This window comes from Acanthaster planci, linkage group LG02 (genome assembly GCF_054643075.1).
Source record: "Acanthaster planci isolate LZ-2023a linkage group LG02, COTS_SCS, whole genome shotgun sequence".
Lineage (NCBI taxonomy): Eukaryota > Metazoa > Echinodermata > Asteroidea > Valvatida > Acanthasteridae > Acanthaster > Acanthaster planci.
The window spans coordinates 7,656,509-7,672,503 of record NC_141778.1 but is presented as its reverse complement, the minus strand read 5'-3'; the positions used below and the strand labels follow the sequence as shown (position 1 = coordinate 7,672,503).

General features: G+C 41.0%; 2 protein-coding genes across 6 annotated transcripts in view; one reads left to right on the top strand and one right to left on the bottom strand.

Moving 5' to 3' along the window:
* Nucleotides 1–247: 247 nt before the first annotated feature.
* c12orf66 (chromosome 12 open reading frame 66) lies at nucleotides 248–12,506 on the top strand. Of its 3 annotated transcripts, none has more exons than XM_022235438.2 (12): nucleotides 248–277; nucleotides 2,227–2,413; nucleotides 3,248–3,382; nucleotides 4,395–4,561; nucleotides 4,948–5,034; nucleotides 5,449–5,641; nucleotides 6,285–6,383; nucleotides 6,949–7,043; nucleotides 7,574–7,739; nucleotides 8,508–8,600; nucleotides 10,361–10,472; nucleotides 11,007–12,506. In XM_022235438.2, the coding sequence occupies exons 1-12, from the start codon at nucleotides 264–266 to the stop codon at nucleotides 11,084–11,086; spliced, it is 1,428 nt and encodes a 475-aa protein (XP_022091130.1). In that variant the 5' UTR covers nucleotides 248–263; the 3' UTR covers nucleotides 11,087–12,506. The 3 variants fall into 3 exon arrangements, with proteins under 3 accessions (XP_022091130.1, XP_086986996.1, XP_086987010.1); XM_087130870.1 differs by having other exon boundaries at nucleotides 5,449–5,680; XM_087130884.1 differs by lacking the exon at nucleotides 8,508–8,600 and having other exon boundaries at nucleotides 5,449–5,680.
* The window catches only part of ubtf (upstream binding transcription factor), an 18,358-nt gene continuing 14,101 nt past the window's right edge, over nucleotides 11,739–15,995 (bottom strand). For all 3 annotated transcript variants that reach the window (XM_022235435.2, XM_022235437.2, XM_022235436.2), the window contains 4 exons: nucleotides 15,901–15,953; nucleotides 15,179–15,368; nucleotides 14,220–14,324; nucleotides 11,739–14,028 (listed from right to left, as the gene is read on the bottom strand). In XM_022235435.2, coding sequence (XP_022091127.1) covers nucleotides 13,582–14,028; nucleotides 14,220–14,324; nucleotides 15,179–15,368; nucleotides 15,901–15,953 — 795 coding nt within the window. In that variant the 3' untranslated portion in view covers nucleotides 11,739–13,581. The remainder of the gene's footprint in view (nucleotides 14,029–14,219; nucleotides 14,325–15,178; nucleotides 15,369–15,900; nucleotides 15,954–15,995) is intronic.

The window sequence follows — 15,995 nt, the reverse complement described above, 5'->3', positions numbered from 1 at the left end:
ACGCTTAAAGTTGCTCCAGTTAGTGCGTAGGGGTGTAAGCTCACAAACTGATAACATATTTGAAACAAAATGGAGAAAGCAGTCCCTCAAATTTTCCTTTAAAAAATGGTATTTCTTACTAAGATAACATGTTCTAAGTATTAATGGTAATTTACATTAAATTTAAAATCCTAAATATAAAACTCTAAGAACAGTTTTGATGGCCACCCCTCTCTGTAAAAATCAAATAACCAATAAACCCCATAATTCCTCATAATTCCAAGATGGCAGCGCCCATGTAAGTTTCAGTTCCTCACGTCGCGTCGTCACCCTCCGAGTCAGGAGGGTGATAAAGTTATGTCTAACCATGGATGAATGGTGTAACTTTAGTCAGATGGGAGATGCTGGGGTGGGCACAGTTATACTAGCCACAGATAGGGCGGTACGGCGGTCACAGTAGTCTGACATGACAGTGTTTAATGTCCCATCGACTCCCAATGGGACATAACATAATATAGTACATCTGTACTGCCTCTTGCCATTTATGTATTACATTCCTGCAGAAATGCAGAATTTTACATCAAAACGACACATTTATGATCTTTTTTTACTTTTTCAATTGTTCTCCCTTTTGGAGAGCGAGGGAGCCAATTGAATACAATTTGGTTCCTGGATGGTACGGTCCAAAAAGTCCTTGGAAAAAAGTTCCCTCTTTATTGACAATATACAGACAACACTTGAGACGCTGTGCACAAACCTATGAGACTTGTCTGAAAAATCTAGGTGATTTCTAAGTAAATGCTTCAGAATTTTCTTAGCTAAAATCACTTCCCGGCAGTTGTAACATTTTAAAGGAAAATTAGTGTTGTTCGTGTATGGAACTCTTTCCCCACTTTTCCTACCTCCATGCCCATGCATATACAATGTATACAGACAACAGTTGATACTCCTCTGCACAAACCTATGAGACTTGGCCGAAAGTGTTTTCCAAGTAAATGCTTCGCAATTTTCTCTGCTAAATTTCACTTTTGAGGATTTTATCACTTTCTGATGGCTGATAACATTAAGGAAATTAGTGTTGTCCATACATGGAACTCTTTCCAAACATTTTACAATCCGTCTTAATTATTTTTTTTTCACCATAAAAGTGGGGGGATGATTCATTAGACCCCCCAAAAAGTGAGGCATTACAGGCCTGGATGCCATCATTCATTACACAATCACTAGTCCCACAAGCATGATTAATTTGGCCTGGTGATGTGACTTGCCTTACTATATACTTGGCAAGGCAAGTCTCCAGGCTACACTTGTGGTGCTACGTCACCCAGTTGCTTACACGATTGGTCAATCCTGTATGAAATTTCCAACAAAAGGCCTATTTTCCCTTTTGAAATGATCCTCCACAACGTACATGTATGTACAACCATGAAGGAAGGAATGGAAGGAATAAAGGAAGGAGTACAATTGAGTAATCGCACAAAGATCACCACGGCAGAAAGTTTTTGACATTTTGTTCACACTTTATTGGACAGATGTGCAGGATATTCTTGATGGAAGCGTGTAATTGTGATATGTTTTCTACAAACACGTCACCCAAGGACATAATTACTAGGTTACCCCTAGAACGCTGGGGTTTTTCATCCACTGCCTGGGTGCATGGCAGATGATGAAGCCCAGAGTTCTAGGGGTACACATTTATTTTTTCTCAACCTAGCATTTGGCCTAATTCCGGAGATCAGGTACCTCTATCAGGTACATGTACCAGTGTGAAAAAAAGGTCGTAAAAATTTCACACGGCAGGATGAACTGAGACCCATGATGTTCATTGCAAGTTAAGGAAGATGCCGTCCAACCTGGGCTAAGTGTTGATATAATGGCGTGAATAGCAGTTGTACCTTGTAGGCAATAAAGTTGTCATTTCTATCAATATTTTGTAGACCCAAATTCTGGAAAGCTTCAAGTAGCAAGAATCCTATATTCAGCCACCGTACACTTGCTGCCAAACAATAATTCCACCTTGTGTTGTACATCTATTTTCATTGAGGACTAGTCCAATCAACAGGGGAAAACTTAATTTGTCTGAAAAAAAGGTAGGTTACCCCTAAAACTATAGGGCTCATTGCATCAGTTCTTGTTGGTGCAAGTGGCCCCAATGTTCTAAGGGTAGGTACAGAATGTAGGTCATTTTTAAGACTTCTTGATACCTATTCTTTCCTGAGCCTCAATAAGTTTTGAACTCTGCAACAGACACAAGACCTCCATGGACGTCAGATCCATCAACACAGGTGAGATGGAGGAATCCTTTGCGACCTCTTCATCTCTCTCCGCTTCCACTGGAGGCCCTCACCACATTCTGCCCCAGGAGCAACAGTTCCTGGAGATGTACTTCACTGCCATCAGCCACTTTGCATTCGACAGATCTAAAGAACTGGTGGTAAGGATTGCAGTAAGCAATTCACATCATTGCTCCAAAATGGTCAAGAAAAACTGTGACAGGACCAAATGAGATTAAGTTACCAGATCCACTTGTGTACCTCTGGAAGGAATTTTATATTTATAAGGCAAATCAAGAGGAGTCCTCCACATTTTTCATCCACATGATGCCCATTTTCATCAGAATGGCACACTGAAATACTATATGAATATTTCAGGCATGAAAACAAAGAGCTGAGGTTGTTCATTCTAATGCAAATGAAGAGCGTACTTGATAAGTCACCCACGTTTACTCGTGAGAAAGTTGCACATGCGAAATACATGAGAGTAAACGAATAATCTTTAGTTACCCAAGGTGCCCAAGAAGATTAAAATTTTCCGCACAGATTTGAGCTACCGAAAGTAAGGGGGAATAAAAGGACATATATCTGGCCTTAATTTTGCACAACTCACTCGACTATGAGCAAATTAACGTCTTCCTGCAGAGATTTTTCTAAATAAGGTTACAACAGCAACTTCCCTTCGTATCGTTCAACTATTAGAAAGCCACCATGTTTTTTTCACTGCATTATGGGATACTTACCTCAGTAACCAGCTCAGCAGGCCGGTTACTTAGGTCAGGCCTGAATAGGCATGAAAAGTCAGTTGAGTGTCAAATCGAACACAGATGTGCTTTCCCGAGTAAGCACGAGGGAAGTAATGGAACATACGCTTACAGTACTAAAATAAATAGCCCCACCCCAAAATTGGACCATATAATTGCTTGTGTGCCAGCAAGCTGTTCAAGGTCAAATTGAAGTTGATTGGTCAATGCTTTCTTTTTTCCCTTGTTTAGGACCAGGAGAAGGAGGCAATCCGCTCCCATCCCACCAGTCTCTGGGCAGGCTTGGTCAGTGCCTTGTCTGTCCTAGCATCGGCCGAGAAAACCTACATGCACCTGGCTTTCTTTGAGCAGAAGTGGTTTGGGCGGGTAAGTAGCCACAAGGTTTCCATGAGGCACTGTGATCTTTTCCATACTTTAGTTCCAATGGATTTATCCACATCACAACTTTGGGTGACTCAAGGGAAATGTTTTAAGAAACACACCGCAGTTTGAAATGCCTCTAAGCTATTATAAGCTATGCTCCCGACCAAATGTTCAACATTGGTGGGAACACACCTGCACTCCATCTTATAGACTTTATATATACATAAATTTACTTCCTTGATACCTTTGGCATCTAAAATAACGTGCTTTATATTGTAACTCCCGACCAAATATTTAACATTGGTGGAAACACACCTGCATTCCGACTTGTAAACTTTATGTACGTGTACTTCCTTCCCCCTTTTGCATTTAATGTAATCTGGTTTATCTTGGGTCTGGGTCTCGTGCACCTGCTGATTTTAGCTGGTTTAGGACATTTGCTCCAGTATTCAGGCCTGGGTCAGGTGCACCCACAGAAACTAGTAAGGGATACCCCACTTCAATTGTTGTTTTAACTTAGGTCTGGGTCTGGTGCACCCGCTAAGTTGGTTCTGGTGCACCCACAAAAATTTGATTCCGTGTCTGGCTTTGCCAAATTTTGGTAACCGGCACATTTAGTTGAATAAAGAAAAATATGACTGTGGCAAATTCACATGAATCAGTTGTCAGTTTCCAGTCATTAGTAAGTCTGAGTATAATATAACAATATACCCTAGTTTCATTTCAGCATAATTTTTTTCAGACAACTTTTTAAGGCTTTTGCAATTTCAGAAACAAGCTACACTTTTATAAGTAAATTGCCAAATTAACATCACATGAAAAGCCCGATGTCATTAGATGGTGCACCAAGGTATATTAATTGCTTATTGAAAAAGTGCCTTGTGTGGTCCCCTTTTAGTTTACCTTGACTATGTTATTGCAGACCTGCGACAGATGGGTCAGACAGCCAATAGCTACAATGTTATAGTGACACATCATTTGTCCATTACTTTTCCTTTTGCCATTTTCCAAACAGCAATCGGGCAAGTGGCTGTTCTCCTCAGCGATGAGTGACGTCCGCCGCGTGGAACTACGGGGCAAAGAGATGGGCCACCAGGGTTCAAATCCCGAGGACCGCCTTCTGTCACACCTCTGTGAGCAGCTGGTCCACTTCATTGAAGCACGCCAAGAAATGATGGAATTGTATCCATTTTGTTTTTTATCCACGAAAGCTGCAACATTTCAAACAGTAATCCATCACCGGTAGAGCACCTGACTTCCTTTTCACAAGTCCTGGGTTCATGTCAGTGGCATAACTTGGGCCCATTTATACAGTTAATGATAAACCTATACATGTACATGCATCTTTCTTCACTTGCTTAATTGTCTTAAAACCCTGAAAGCCTTAATCCACTCCATTGTTTGTATGTATGGCAGCTCATTCATGAGAGTGCATCTGATGCACAGTTGTGTGGTTCTGGGTTCACAGCACCATGGTCCATTTATTGACACACCAGGATTTTCATTGTATGCAGTGACAGGTTGGTAAGCATAAATTTATAAGTAAATTCCTTAATTAGTTGTCACAGGTACGAGAAACTCTGTTATTTGGGATCACAGAAGGCCGACATCAATATTTCTGATCTTACGGTAGCCGTGGGAAATGTCATTTCAAGGTTAGTTTACTTGTTTGTCGTGCTGATTATCTTCCCACCAAATCTGTGATTCAAAAGTCAGACTTGACTTTTTTTACCCATTTCAGCACATCCATGTGTTTTCCATCCCACCTTTCTCCTGTCAGTAACTCTGTCCTTCATGCTGTCTATCTACTCCTCAGCAAATTCATTCCAAAGCTGTTTAACTGCTTGAGACAAGTCAAGCAGCTTTCCAAAGTGATCTCAAATGAACACCCTTTGCTGTCTGTCTGTCGGATCCAAACTTAGATCCAAACTTACTTCGACCTGACCTTGTTTGCTGTCTGCCTGTTGGTCCAACTTGCCATCTGTCTGTTCGTCCTTCTATCTTGCCATCTGTGTAGTCCCTCAGTCTGCACTCACCTAACCTGTCTGACCCCCTGCTTGCCCCTTCAGACATGCCAAGCAGTTCCACCACCCTATCCTGAGCTCTATCCGCTCCAACCTCTCGCTGGAGCTGGAAGCCCTCCACGCCGTCTTCATGGCCCTGGAGCACCTGGCCCAGTTCAGTTTCCTCCCTGCTCTGCTTAGCTTGAACGAGTCGCAGTGCAAACTGGATGAGTGGGGTGCATCCATCAAACTCCGAGAGGTGGGATGGAGCACTGAAATTGGCACAGGGTTGTTGTATGTAAGACTTAAAGGTTTTCATGGTGAAAGAAACTAGATCTATAGTAAAGATTGCGGTAACACCATGTATTTATCTCTTCTTTGAGTATGTGTGGTTCTGAGAAGAACCGGGGAATAACTCGATGTTTCGAACAGTGTACTCTGTCCGTCTTCAGGAGACTTCAGGGTTGTTGTAGTTGGTACCAAAGGTCAAAATGGGGCGTTTTCCTGACCCACGTCGTGAGATATTCTGAAATCACTCAGCCAGTTACCTCTCAGGGGAAGATAGACCTTGTTCATGAGTCAGCCACATTAATTCAAAATTGAGGTGAACTCCTCATTTGGAAATTTGACAGCAGAGATAATCTCAACAATATTAAAATTTCATTACTATCAATTCCTGTGTAACGAAAACCCTCAAAATCTCGACATGATTGTTCTACAAATTGTGGCCCATCCAATTAATTGCCAATTAACAACACTTTGGACATATTTGTATTACGTCTTTGCAATGAACTCGAGTCTGCTCCATTTGCAAGAGCCAGTAAAGGCCACAGTAGAGAAAGTGAAGTGAGTTCAGAAGAAATTGGTCCTAGCTCAACACAATTTGTTTGTGTTTATAACAGGCAAAGAAGAAGTTACAGACAATGGCACCGGGGAAGGTCACTGGTATTCCACCATTGATGGTGTGGTATGTGCGCTTTCAAGCAGCACAGCTGTCTAAGGTACATATCATGGCCAAGTTCGGCCTTGTATTGTGCAGGTGGTGTTGTTTTGTCTTGAACAGAAATGCTGAATTTCAATTCTGACCCTACTGATGATTGAATATGATCTAGTGGTTAGAATATGTAACTAGAGGGTCAGGGCTTGGAATCCAGTCACTGGCCATGTGTCCTTGAGCAAGACACTTTCCTGAGCTTGCCTCTCTCCACCCAGGATTCTACATGGATTTGTAGCTGGAGTATATAACCTACCTCCGTTAGCTGGAGTGTAACGTATGAACTGACATTCCATCCAGGGCAGAATAGAAGCATATTAAGCCATTTCATCTCTAGAAAAATTTAGCTATTTCACGAGTTGTATTAAGTGGGGTTCGTGGCCTGCCATTTGATTGTGTAAGGGCATTGTTATATCGTTGGCGGTTTGAATGAGTCAGATTTTTTCTGTACATTCTGCGACTTTCTTGGTACTGAATTGCAAAACCTCTAAAGTTTAAAAAAATATAAAATACTCCTAATTATCAAATGTAGTTTGCATCAAATGAATAATTTTCTTTCTGTTTGGTAACAGTTCAGTCTGTATTTTCATGAAATGCTGGCCAAACAAGCGCTACCTGGAGACATGAAAACACACTTGTCAAATCTCTCCATCGATTACTACACAAAGTGAGTTTCCATTCATGATAGCTGATAGAAAATTACTCTGTTGCTTTTCATGAAAGAGAACTTTTTTCCTCCATGAACCACTTATACCAGAAGTATATTCAGACTGTAACACAAAGCATGAAACCTGATTATTTTTTTAAAATTCTCCTTTGTGTTTGTAGTTGCAAGAACTCTTCAAAATGTGTATGTGTGTAAGCCAGATTTGTTCCTGACGTACGTCTCCACTTCTTCCAAATTCTTTTTGAATCAAATTTGTGTCTGTAGTTGCAAGAGCACTGCACGATGCAGATCTTTCTAATTGAGATTAGTTTCTGACTTGCTTCTTTCCTTCCAAATTTTTAACCTCACAGATTAGAAGGCCTGACGTTTTTATCACAGCAGAACTTTTCTCAAAGGCAATATGACCATTTCTGCTATTAAAAAAAATCTAATTCTAAAAGTTCCAACATTTTAAAATTTGTCAGTTTCAAGTCACTGTAGTCAGCAAACAGTTGTTATGTTTCACATTTTTCACACTCTCGACCTTTCAGAATTGCCCTGTTTCAAAAGAAATCCGACGCCCTCAACATCTCCCTGGTCTTTGACACTCGGGGGTCAGAGGACACCTACAAAGGTCACGGTTACCACCATCCCAATTCATTCTGCGAGCCTCCCAAGGGGCTAGACTCTTATCCAGCCATTTTCTCATTCCCAAATGTAAGTCTGAGTGGCTCCATTAGATGTGTAGATCAAAGGCATGTGCGTTGAGTGGACAAGTGAATTTGTGGTAGTGGAACGGTTTTAAAAGTGGGGGGGTGGAGCCCCCAAAAGGGGGGGATCCTGGTTGTTGGGGTTTTTTTGGGGGGAGGAGAAGTTTCAATACACCTCCAACGGCTGTAGGCCTATGAAATGGAGGACAGGCAAAATAATTACCTTTTCAAAGGTGGGTGCGGGCAATACCCCTCCCCGGTTCCATGACCAATGGTTGGGATGAGAATAATTAAAGTTGACTAATAGCAGGTGGGCTTCCAGAAAAGCAGAACATCACTCGTGGGATTTTTCTGCATAAGAAAAGAGGGAATGAACGCTAAAAGCTTGTACATTCTTAACAATTTAACATAATGGATCTCACTAATTTGCTTTAATTAAGTAGGATTGTACTGTTTGGAAATTTAGTTGATGGGTTTGGAAATTGTGTGTGTGTGGAGGGGAGTGTGTAAATGCCTTCAATCGTGGACCTATAACAATAGGGGACAATAGGGTCCACTGTTGTTAAAGAGTCCGCTGTTGGAAAACGTGTACAAAACATATGGGAGGTCTTCTGAAAAAGTGAAATATTAACAAAAGAGGAACAATAGGGAGTCCGCGATTGAAGGCATTTACACACTTGGGTGGGTGGTTATGTGGGGAGGGGGGTACATTGGGTGAAAGGACAGCAAGAGTATGTTTAAAGTAAGCCAGTTTTTATATGGTGATGTTTTGTAGGAGCGACCAGTCCATCTGTGGCCAAATTTGATCATGTTGTTGCCGAGTGCAGAGAGTGGGCCGATTGACAGAGTCGTCCATTTTTATGACAAGGTAGAATAGAGAAAATTGTTGCTGGGATTCCGTCTTTGGGTCATTTTTGAGGATAGGTTTTTGGGCCCCGCAGAATCATAATTGAGTCAGTCACAAGTCACCACAAAACAGTCACCAGTCATTCAGTCCAGAGCTAAACTGTGAAAAAGGCATTCCTTTTCCATCTCTTTAAGTTCGGATATGACTTGCGATTGACTCAACTCCAACTTGGGGGGTCCTGCAACTGAGCTAGTAACATTTTTAATCGATCACCACTCCAAACCATTAGCAACAAGTAAAACTTGTCACTGATGTGAACACAGCTGGTTGATATAGCTGAAGTTCCTAAGCAAGGTAGTTTGCTTCAATCACATTGGAGCACGAATAATAAAATCTATCCACTACTTTTCCGTTGCCTTTACAAATAAAAAGAGACATTCCTGTGCAATTTTTGGATTGATCATAAAAAATTGTACTCAATACGTGACAAGATCATACTTTTTTCAGAAAAACACTGACACCCGTAAAGAAAGTGTGGGGGCGGGAGAGGAGGAGCGAGAGCTGGATGGGACACAGCTAGAGAGGGGGGGTGTCTGACCGTGACAAGTTGACAGAATAAAGTTCCAAAGACGGTGTGTTTGGTGCTCTGGGTTTATTCTCTTGCTCACTGGGTTTTGAGTTGGCGGATTATGAGGCACATCCACGCGGTAGCGGCAAGTTTCTGGAACCACATTAAAGGAGAAAAGAAAATGTACTCATTAAATAAGTATTCTGTACATGTGACAATGCAAATGTCTGTCTCTCAATGTCATTATAAACTGAGAGAGCACACTAAAATGATATGCTAGTTTGATCCCTAGAAAGCCATTCAGAAAAGTCTGTCCAACAGAACGGAATAACCCATACATTCATTGTGCACATTGTAGCTTTGCCATGAGAAATACATGTGTGTTGAGACTGAATTGCAGTAAAGTCTTCATACAATTCCAGTTATAAAATATAAAAAAATCCACTACAGAAAATCCACTAAACCTCTGTGTACTTCCACACATTACACAAATTTCTGTTGAATTAAAAAACACTTTTAACCCTCACTCTGTGCTGGCCAAAATGAAAGCAAAATGTGTTGACATAAAAGGGCGCTCTTCAAGATCGTTCTACTGTATTACTGTGCCAATCTCATAATGAGTTTTTCTTCAACAGAGAACAAACTGAATTTCTGATAAAATACCTGTAAAGCACATGCACTAAAGCTTACTATGCTTCCATATATTTATCAAACATGATTAATCCATGTATAAACACGGGAAAAGGCTTGCCTACGCTCGGCATTACCCAGAGTACATCGTACAAGCTACATCCATCATGGTTGTGTACAGCGATTAATGAAGGCGCTATGTTTGTGAAATCCCTGCACTTTTTCTCCCTTAGATTAATCACTTTTAATGAATGTCAGCACCTCTATTTCTTTATGTTCTAACTTTAAATTCATGCGAGATCAAACAAGTAATATATAAGGTTAGTTAAGCATCGGTAACTAGTTAAAATTGCATACCTGAGTTGGTGGATTACAAGGCACATCCACGCGGCGGCGGCAAGTTTCGGGAACAACCCACTGCTGTGCGGTGGCGCCCCACTTATCCACCAACCGAAGGATGCCGAGCAAGTTGAGGGTTACGAGTGTATGATTCAGTCCATTCCCATCACTACAGAAGTTGTCAAGAAACTGTTTCTAATTTGAAAACAAGTTCGATTTTGAGGTTTTCATGTCTTGTCCCCAGACTCAACAGATAACCTACTACATCAGTAGGGTGGACATCAAGATGAGTCTGGTCATCATCTTTGAGGCCAAGAAATCAGAGCGGGACACCAACATCAATAATTTCTTACAAGGTAAAATGCTTTTATGTAAAACCTAATACAGAAAAAACCACCACCATCAAAGGTTTTTATACATCAGGACAGGATAGGACAGTGATTTCCATTCTTTTGCAGTGGGTTATATGTTTTATTTATATGAAACTATAGTATATATACACCCCCCAGGGGGGTGTAAACGATGACCGAAAAGTAAACTAGCTAATATGGTGTATGATATCATAGAGTTGTAGGTTATTGAGAACAGGTGTTGTAACTTTACTAACTTGTAATTTGGTGTCAGAACTGATATCCTGAGTGGGAAAATGACATAGTCACCAGGTTACGGTTAATTTGTATGACCCACAGGTAAATGCAAAGGGCGTAGTGCATTTACCTTGTTTTTATATCATATTTATATCACATGTGATGAAAAAAGAGATGCACATGTTGGACGTGTTGAGATTTATTTATTTTTTGGGTAATTTTTTTTACCTCTGAAATTTGCTGTTTCAGGAAACATGATTCATTATTAGTATTGATTTGTCATGCTTTTAAATTCCTGGGCAGAGATGGGACAACTTCTCCGAGTCAACAAATTGTTCGCAAGTTTACGACAAGGTGCCAAGACGAAAGCCCTCATGAACTGACGATTGTCATGTTAACAGTCAGTCTAACCGTGGACAACTTGCACTGACAACATCCTGCCACAGCTGGATGTGTCATTTGTTGGCAGTCACGAGGCTCATCAGCAGTCATGTAAGCCAGCAAAGGTCATGTGACTTTGAGAACTCCTGTCACTGGTCAGAGGGTTATGGATGGGATCCATGTGTGTGAATGTTGTGTGTAATCGGTGTCTTTCAACTGTAGTGACTCTAGTCACATTGGTTCTGTAATGGAGTCTGTGCCCACACTGCTGAGGGCACTGTCCAGTTGAGCAGCAAGGAAGTGGAGGGCAGTCATATTTTAGCTGGTGAGCATATGCTGCTCATTGGTTTACATTGGGGAATTAATGAACAAATACCAGGGAACACATGCTGCGTAATCCCACAAAATGAGTGATTGTTTTTAGTGTTGCAGTTTGTGTCGGGACTAATTTCTTATCTGATGCAGGTTCAATGTATACATTGTTTTTGGTAAGCTAAACTTGAGGCAGAACCTCGCCTAAAAACCTGAACAGTCTTGAATTTTCATAAAAATCGTATTTTGCAGCCATGCTTGAAAGCTGGACTTACTATCAGGACTTAATTCAATTGAGTTGAAGAAAACCTGAGAAGGAAAAACTCAAACAGGCCAGCAATGTAAATGTGGACTTTAAAATGTCCTAAGCCTTCTGTTTTTATTTAATACAACACTTTTCCTTTTGTTCAGTCAAAAGTACAATAAAATCACCGAAACATGAACAGTTTTGGTCTTCAGACAACACAGAACATTAAAAAAACAATGAACCTTCCTAATTTTTTGGCAACTTCCTGACATGAAACATGGAACATCAACCAGACTCAGCTCAGACAAACCAAAAACAAGTTTTCCATATACTTTTAAAACTTTAAAACCACTGGCAACATTTCACAACAAAGAGGGGGAAAAGTATATTTTTGTAGTTAAAATATTAACATCTGACACCCCTGGGTTTACATTCAAAGCGTTCCCAGGGAAAAGAACTTTCAACTATCCCAACTTTGAACTTAAAATATTTGTTTTAAGCAATCACTTCCTCTTTCAGCAAAAAGTCAACCAAGAGGGATATTATGGAAATCAACCACTTGGGCATTTACGAAACTGTGTTTCCCTTCGACTTTGTTGGTGAATTTCCTGCAAAAATCTGTCAATTAATAAATGCCACAGAGGCAACTTGCCCATTGTCTGACAAAGAAAAGTGTTTATATAAACTGTCCTCATATTTCATCCAAGTCTATTACGCTGTGAAGTTTTGCAGACAAGATAAAAAATGTAAATTAAATGTAAATTTCTGTACTTTTACGCACTGTACAGTTACATGTTTAAATGAGGAAAGAATTTTATGTGATTCAAGTGTATCATAATAAAATGGATAAATAAGTACCTTAATCCTGCATCATTTCAATTTCTATAGTTATGTGATGCCCAGTTTGGTTTTTTAAAAAGTACCATTTTACCTCTGTAGTTTCTAAACATCGTTAAAAAAATTCAGTTTATTCACATTCGATACCAATAAACAAATCACAAAAAGTAATGATCATATTAGCATGCAAGAAAGTAACCAACACCTGTTAATGAGTGCCCAGTTTTACAAGTGAAAAATACAAATGCAAAAATTGGTCAAGTCAATGTGTGCCTGTTCAACCATATAGGGTCAAAAACTTTGCGCCACTGTGAGCATTCAGATTGTGCTTTTTGTTGTGCGGTCAGCATCAAAATGCGAAAGAAAGGTTAAGCTTGGAACAGAAAAGCCATCAGTAATATTGAAATTATCCGCGACACAGGGCAACTTCCGTCAATAAATTCTCCTGAAAGAATTGTAACTTCTGTATTAAATTAGTTTTTAGGGGGAAATACACGTTTTTATACACTGAACGTTTACCTGTACAGGGACAGATTTGCTATTATTCCCTAAAAGCAAAAAACTCAGGGAGCCTAACAGTATGTTGGTCTGGTTTCCTTGAACCATCATCAAGATCTCTGATATTGGTCGCACTGCATGGCAGGACAAGCCTCTTTATTGTTGAAAATGCCATATGTGTGGCTCGTTAATTGTCCACGTGGTGAACAAGTTCTGTGATTGCTGCCCTCTTTCTAGAATTCAACTTTCGGGTGAGGTTTTTTTTGCATATTCATGACTAGATACATGTAACTAGCAGTTTGAGTACCAACAAAAATTAGAGTTAACCAGTTGTGAGTGAAATGTACAAATACTATTGTTTTTCAGAGTTTTGGTCAAGTCCCTCATAGGTCCTCACAAGTTATCTAGTCCTAAGTCAAGTCATTCAAGTGAACAGTGACAAAAGTTACCATTCATAGTCTCTCACAGTTGCAACTACATGTACTTTTGTCCAAGGACCTGTGATTTACTTGCAATAGCAACACTCCAGCTTCACAAGTATGCCTCCCTCGACAGGGCTCGAGGGAGGTGATGGAAAAAAATAACACAAGAGGAGATTGGAGTTTAATCAGATTCCTCCTCTGATGAGGCCTCACTCGATGAGCTCTCTGACTCTGAGGAGCTTCCGCTGTCCTCCTTCTCACCATTCTCCTTGGGCTCCTCCTTGACAGTTACCTTTTCTTTACCCTTTGCCTGACCTTTGCCCTTGGTCCCCTTAGCCTTGGTGGCCTCCTCCTCCTCTTCTTCCTCCTCTTCCTCTTCCGAGGACGAGGAGCCCGAGGTTGCTGAGGATGAGTCTGAGGACCCAGAGCTGGATGCCTCCTCCCCGTCCTCCTCCTCCTCTTCTTCCTCTTCTTCCTCGTCCTCATCCGAGCCGGAGGCTGCATCGCTGGAGTTGGCCTCAGAGCCAGACCCCGAGGACGCTGAAGACGAGTCGTCCTCAGACTCCTCATCCGAGTCTTCCTCTTCACTCTCTTCTTCCTCTTCTTCATCTGAGGCAGCAGCCTTCTTCTACAGACAGAAGAAACATCAAAAGACTAAAGGTCCTCTCAAACTTCTTGTTTTTACAAAGACTGTTGATTGATAGCAACTTAGCTGCAATTTTGAAGCTAATAACATTTTGAACTCAAAAAGCTTGTGTTCTGTTATGAGAAAACCTAGCAGGAGTTTTAGAACTAAGGCATGAACGGAGCATAATGTACCTTTCTCTTCACTGGGAGCTTCTTCCTGGTCACTTCCCTTGAATACTTGCTAAGCCCCGCCTTCTTCAACTCGTCGTACCTGTCCCTGTCCTCTTTGCTGAGACTCTGGAGTTTGTGAAAAGGAAAGACAACAGACGGGTGAGTATTACCATGTTGGTGACAAAGGAGATATGTAACAGATTCAGATCTTAACCTTTTTAAAAGTTTGAGTGATGGCCATCCGTTTATTTTGCCTGGTATCACGATATATTCTGTGCATAGATTACCAAGGGAAAATTTACCGGTGGTCAATAAATGGTTGTCATTTGAACTTTCCTTTGCAGACAGAGTAAGACATTTGTACATTGCCATCTAGCTTTGCAACAAGTCACTGCAATATACAATATGCAGATTCAGACATGGGAACAAATTACAGTGGCATGTGCCCCCCAGAAGGATGTACTTCTGACTTGTAGGTCAATATTGGTAACCAGACAATGCTTTCATTGCTACTTTAAAGTGCCTTAAAGTTGATCAATGGTCAGTTTGAGTGGACAGAACTGAAGAAATTTTTGAACAATCTCAGCATTCAGTGTGGGGGAAGGATGGATAGGGAGTTGTGAAAGATTTGGTTGTGAAAGAGTGTCAGGGGAACAATAATTTAGAGCCACGCAAGACCGTTATGTAACAGAGTTGGTTGCAGTCAACTTTTCCCCACAATGCAGTTGGCACTCACGTTGGTATTTGGACTCTCTAGTGATAGATTTCAGCCCTCTGCTGATGGCTGACCGATATCACAAATCTCCCCTTGGGTGCTTCCACAGTGTGCCCTCATTCAGGACAGATTTTTGTTCCTAAGTGACGTGCTTGAGTAGACCCTCTGCACTTGTGAAATTGAAATAACAAAAATGCCCCCTATGGAGGTGCTCCCTGCAACTCCTTGATTGAGGTTCAACACACTAGTGCACTTTGGGACTCACCTTTCTGTACTTGTCAATCTCCTTCTTGTAGTCTTTCATCAGCTTCTCCTTCTTTGCCTCGTAGCGCTTCTTGCCATAGGCCGACAGGTCGCGCCACTTGCTGGCCACTGCCTTAATGCGCTCCGTGCTGGGAAGGGCTTTGATGTCCTCTGTGCGCATGTGCTCGGCCGTAAAGATTCGATAGCCACTACTATAAAGTCGCAAATCAATTAAGAAACAAACAATAGGAATATGTTGACTTGAGGTGCTCCGGACAATGTTTTTTTGTCTGTAATGAAATTGTGGAATTGTTTGTACAGTACTTGGATCTTGTTTCAGAGCTCTTTTCCAAAGGCCCATCTTGTCAAATCTGTACACAATAGCGGTGACTCCCATTAACACAGTACATCACTAGGTGTTTGCCTGAAGATACCTCTTTTAACTCAGTTGACTTTTTCCATTTCTTACATCATAATCTTTCCAACTTCAATTACATGCAGTTCAAAAAGTGAAGACTGACATGTCCTTGAGCAGAAGGAACACAACCTCGCAGAGAGATGTCAACATTATCCCACAATGCACTGCACAAAATGACCTCCGGATGGTGCACTGTGCAGTGAGTCGTGCTTGTTAATATGTGTCAAGTACTTTGTTTGCACCTTCTTGGCATTTTATCCTCCCAATTCCTGTTTGCCTTTCTCTTTTACATGTTTGTTCCTAACTCCAAAAGACTGACAACTTACTTGAGGGGCTTGTCTGGTTCGCCCTTCAGGAGCTGTCTGTCCAGGTACTTCCTCTGGGAAATTAAAAAAAGCTCAGTGTCTTTTTCCAGAAGGTA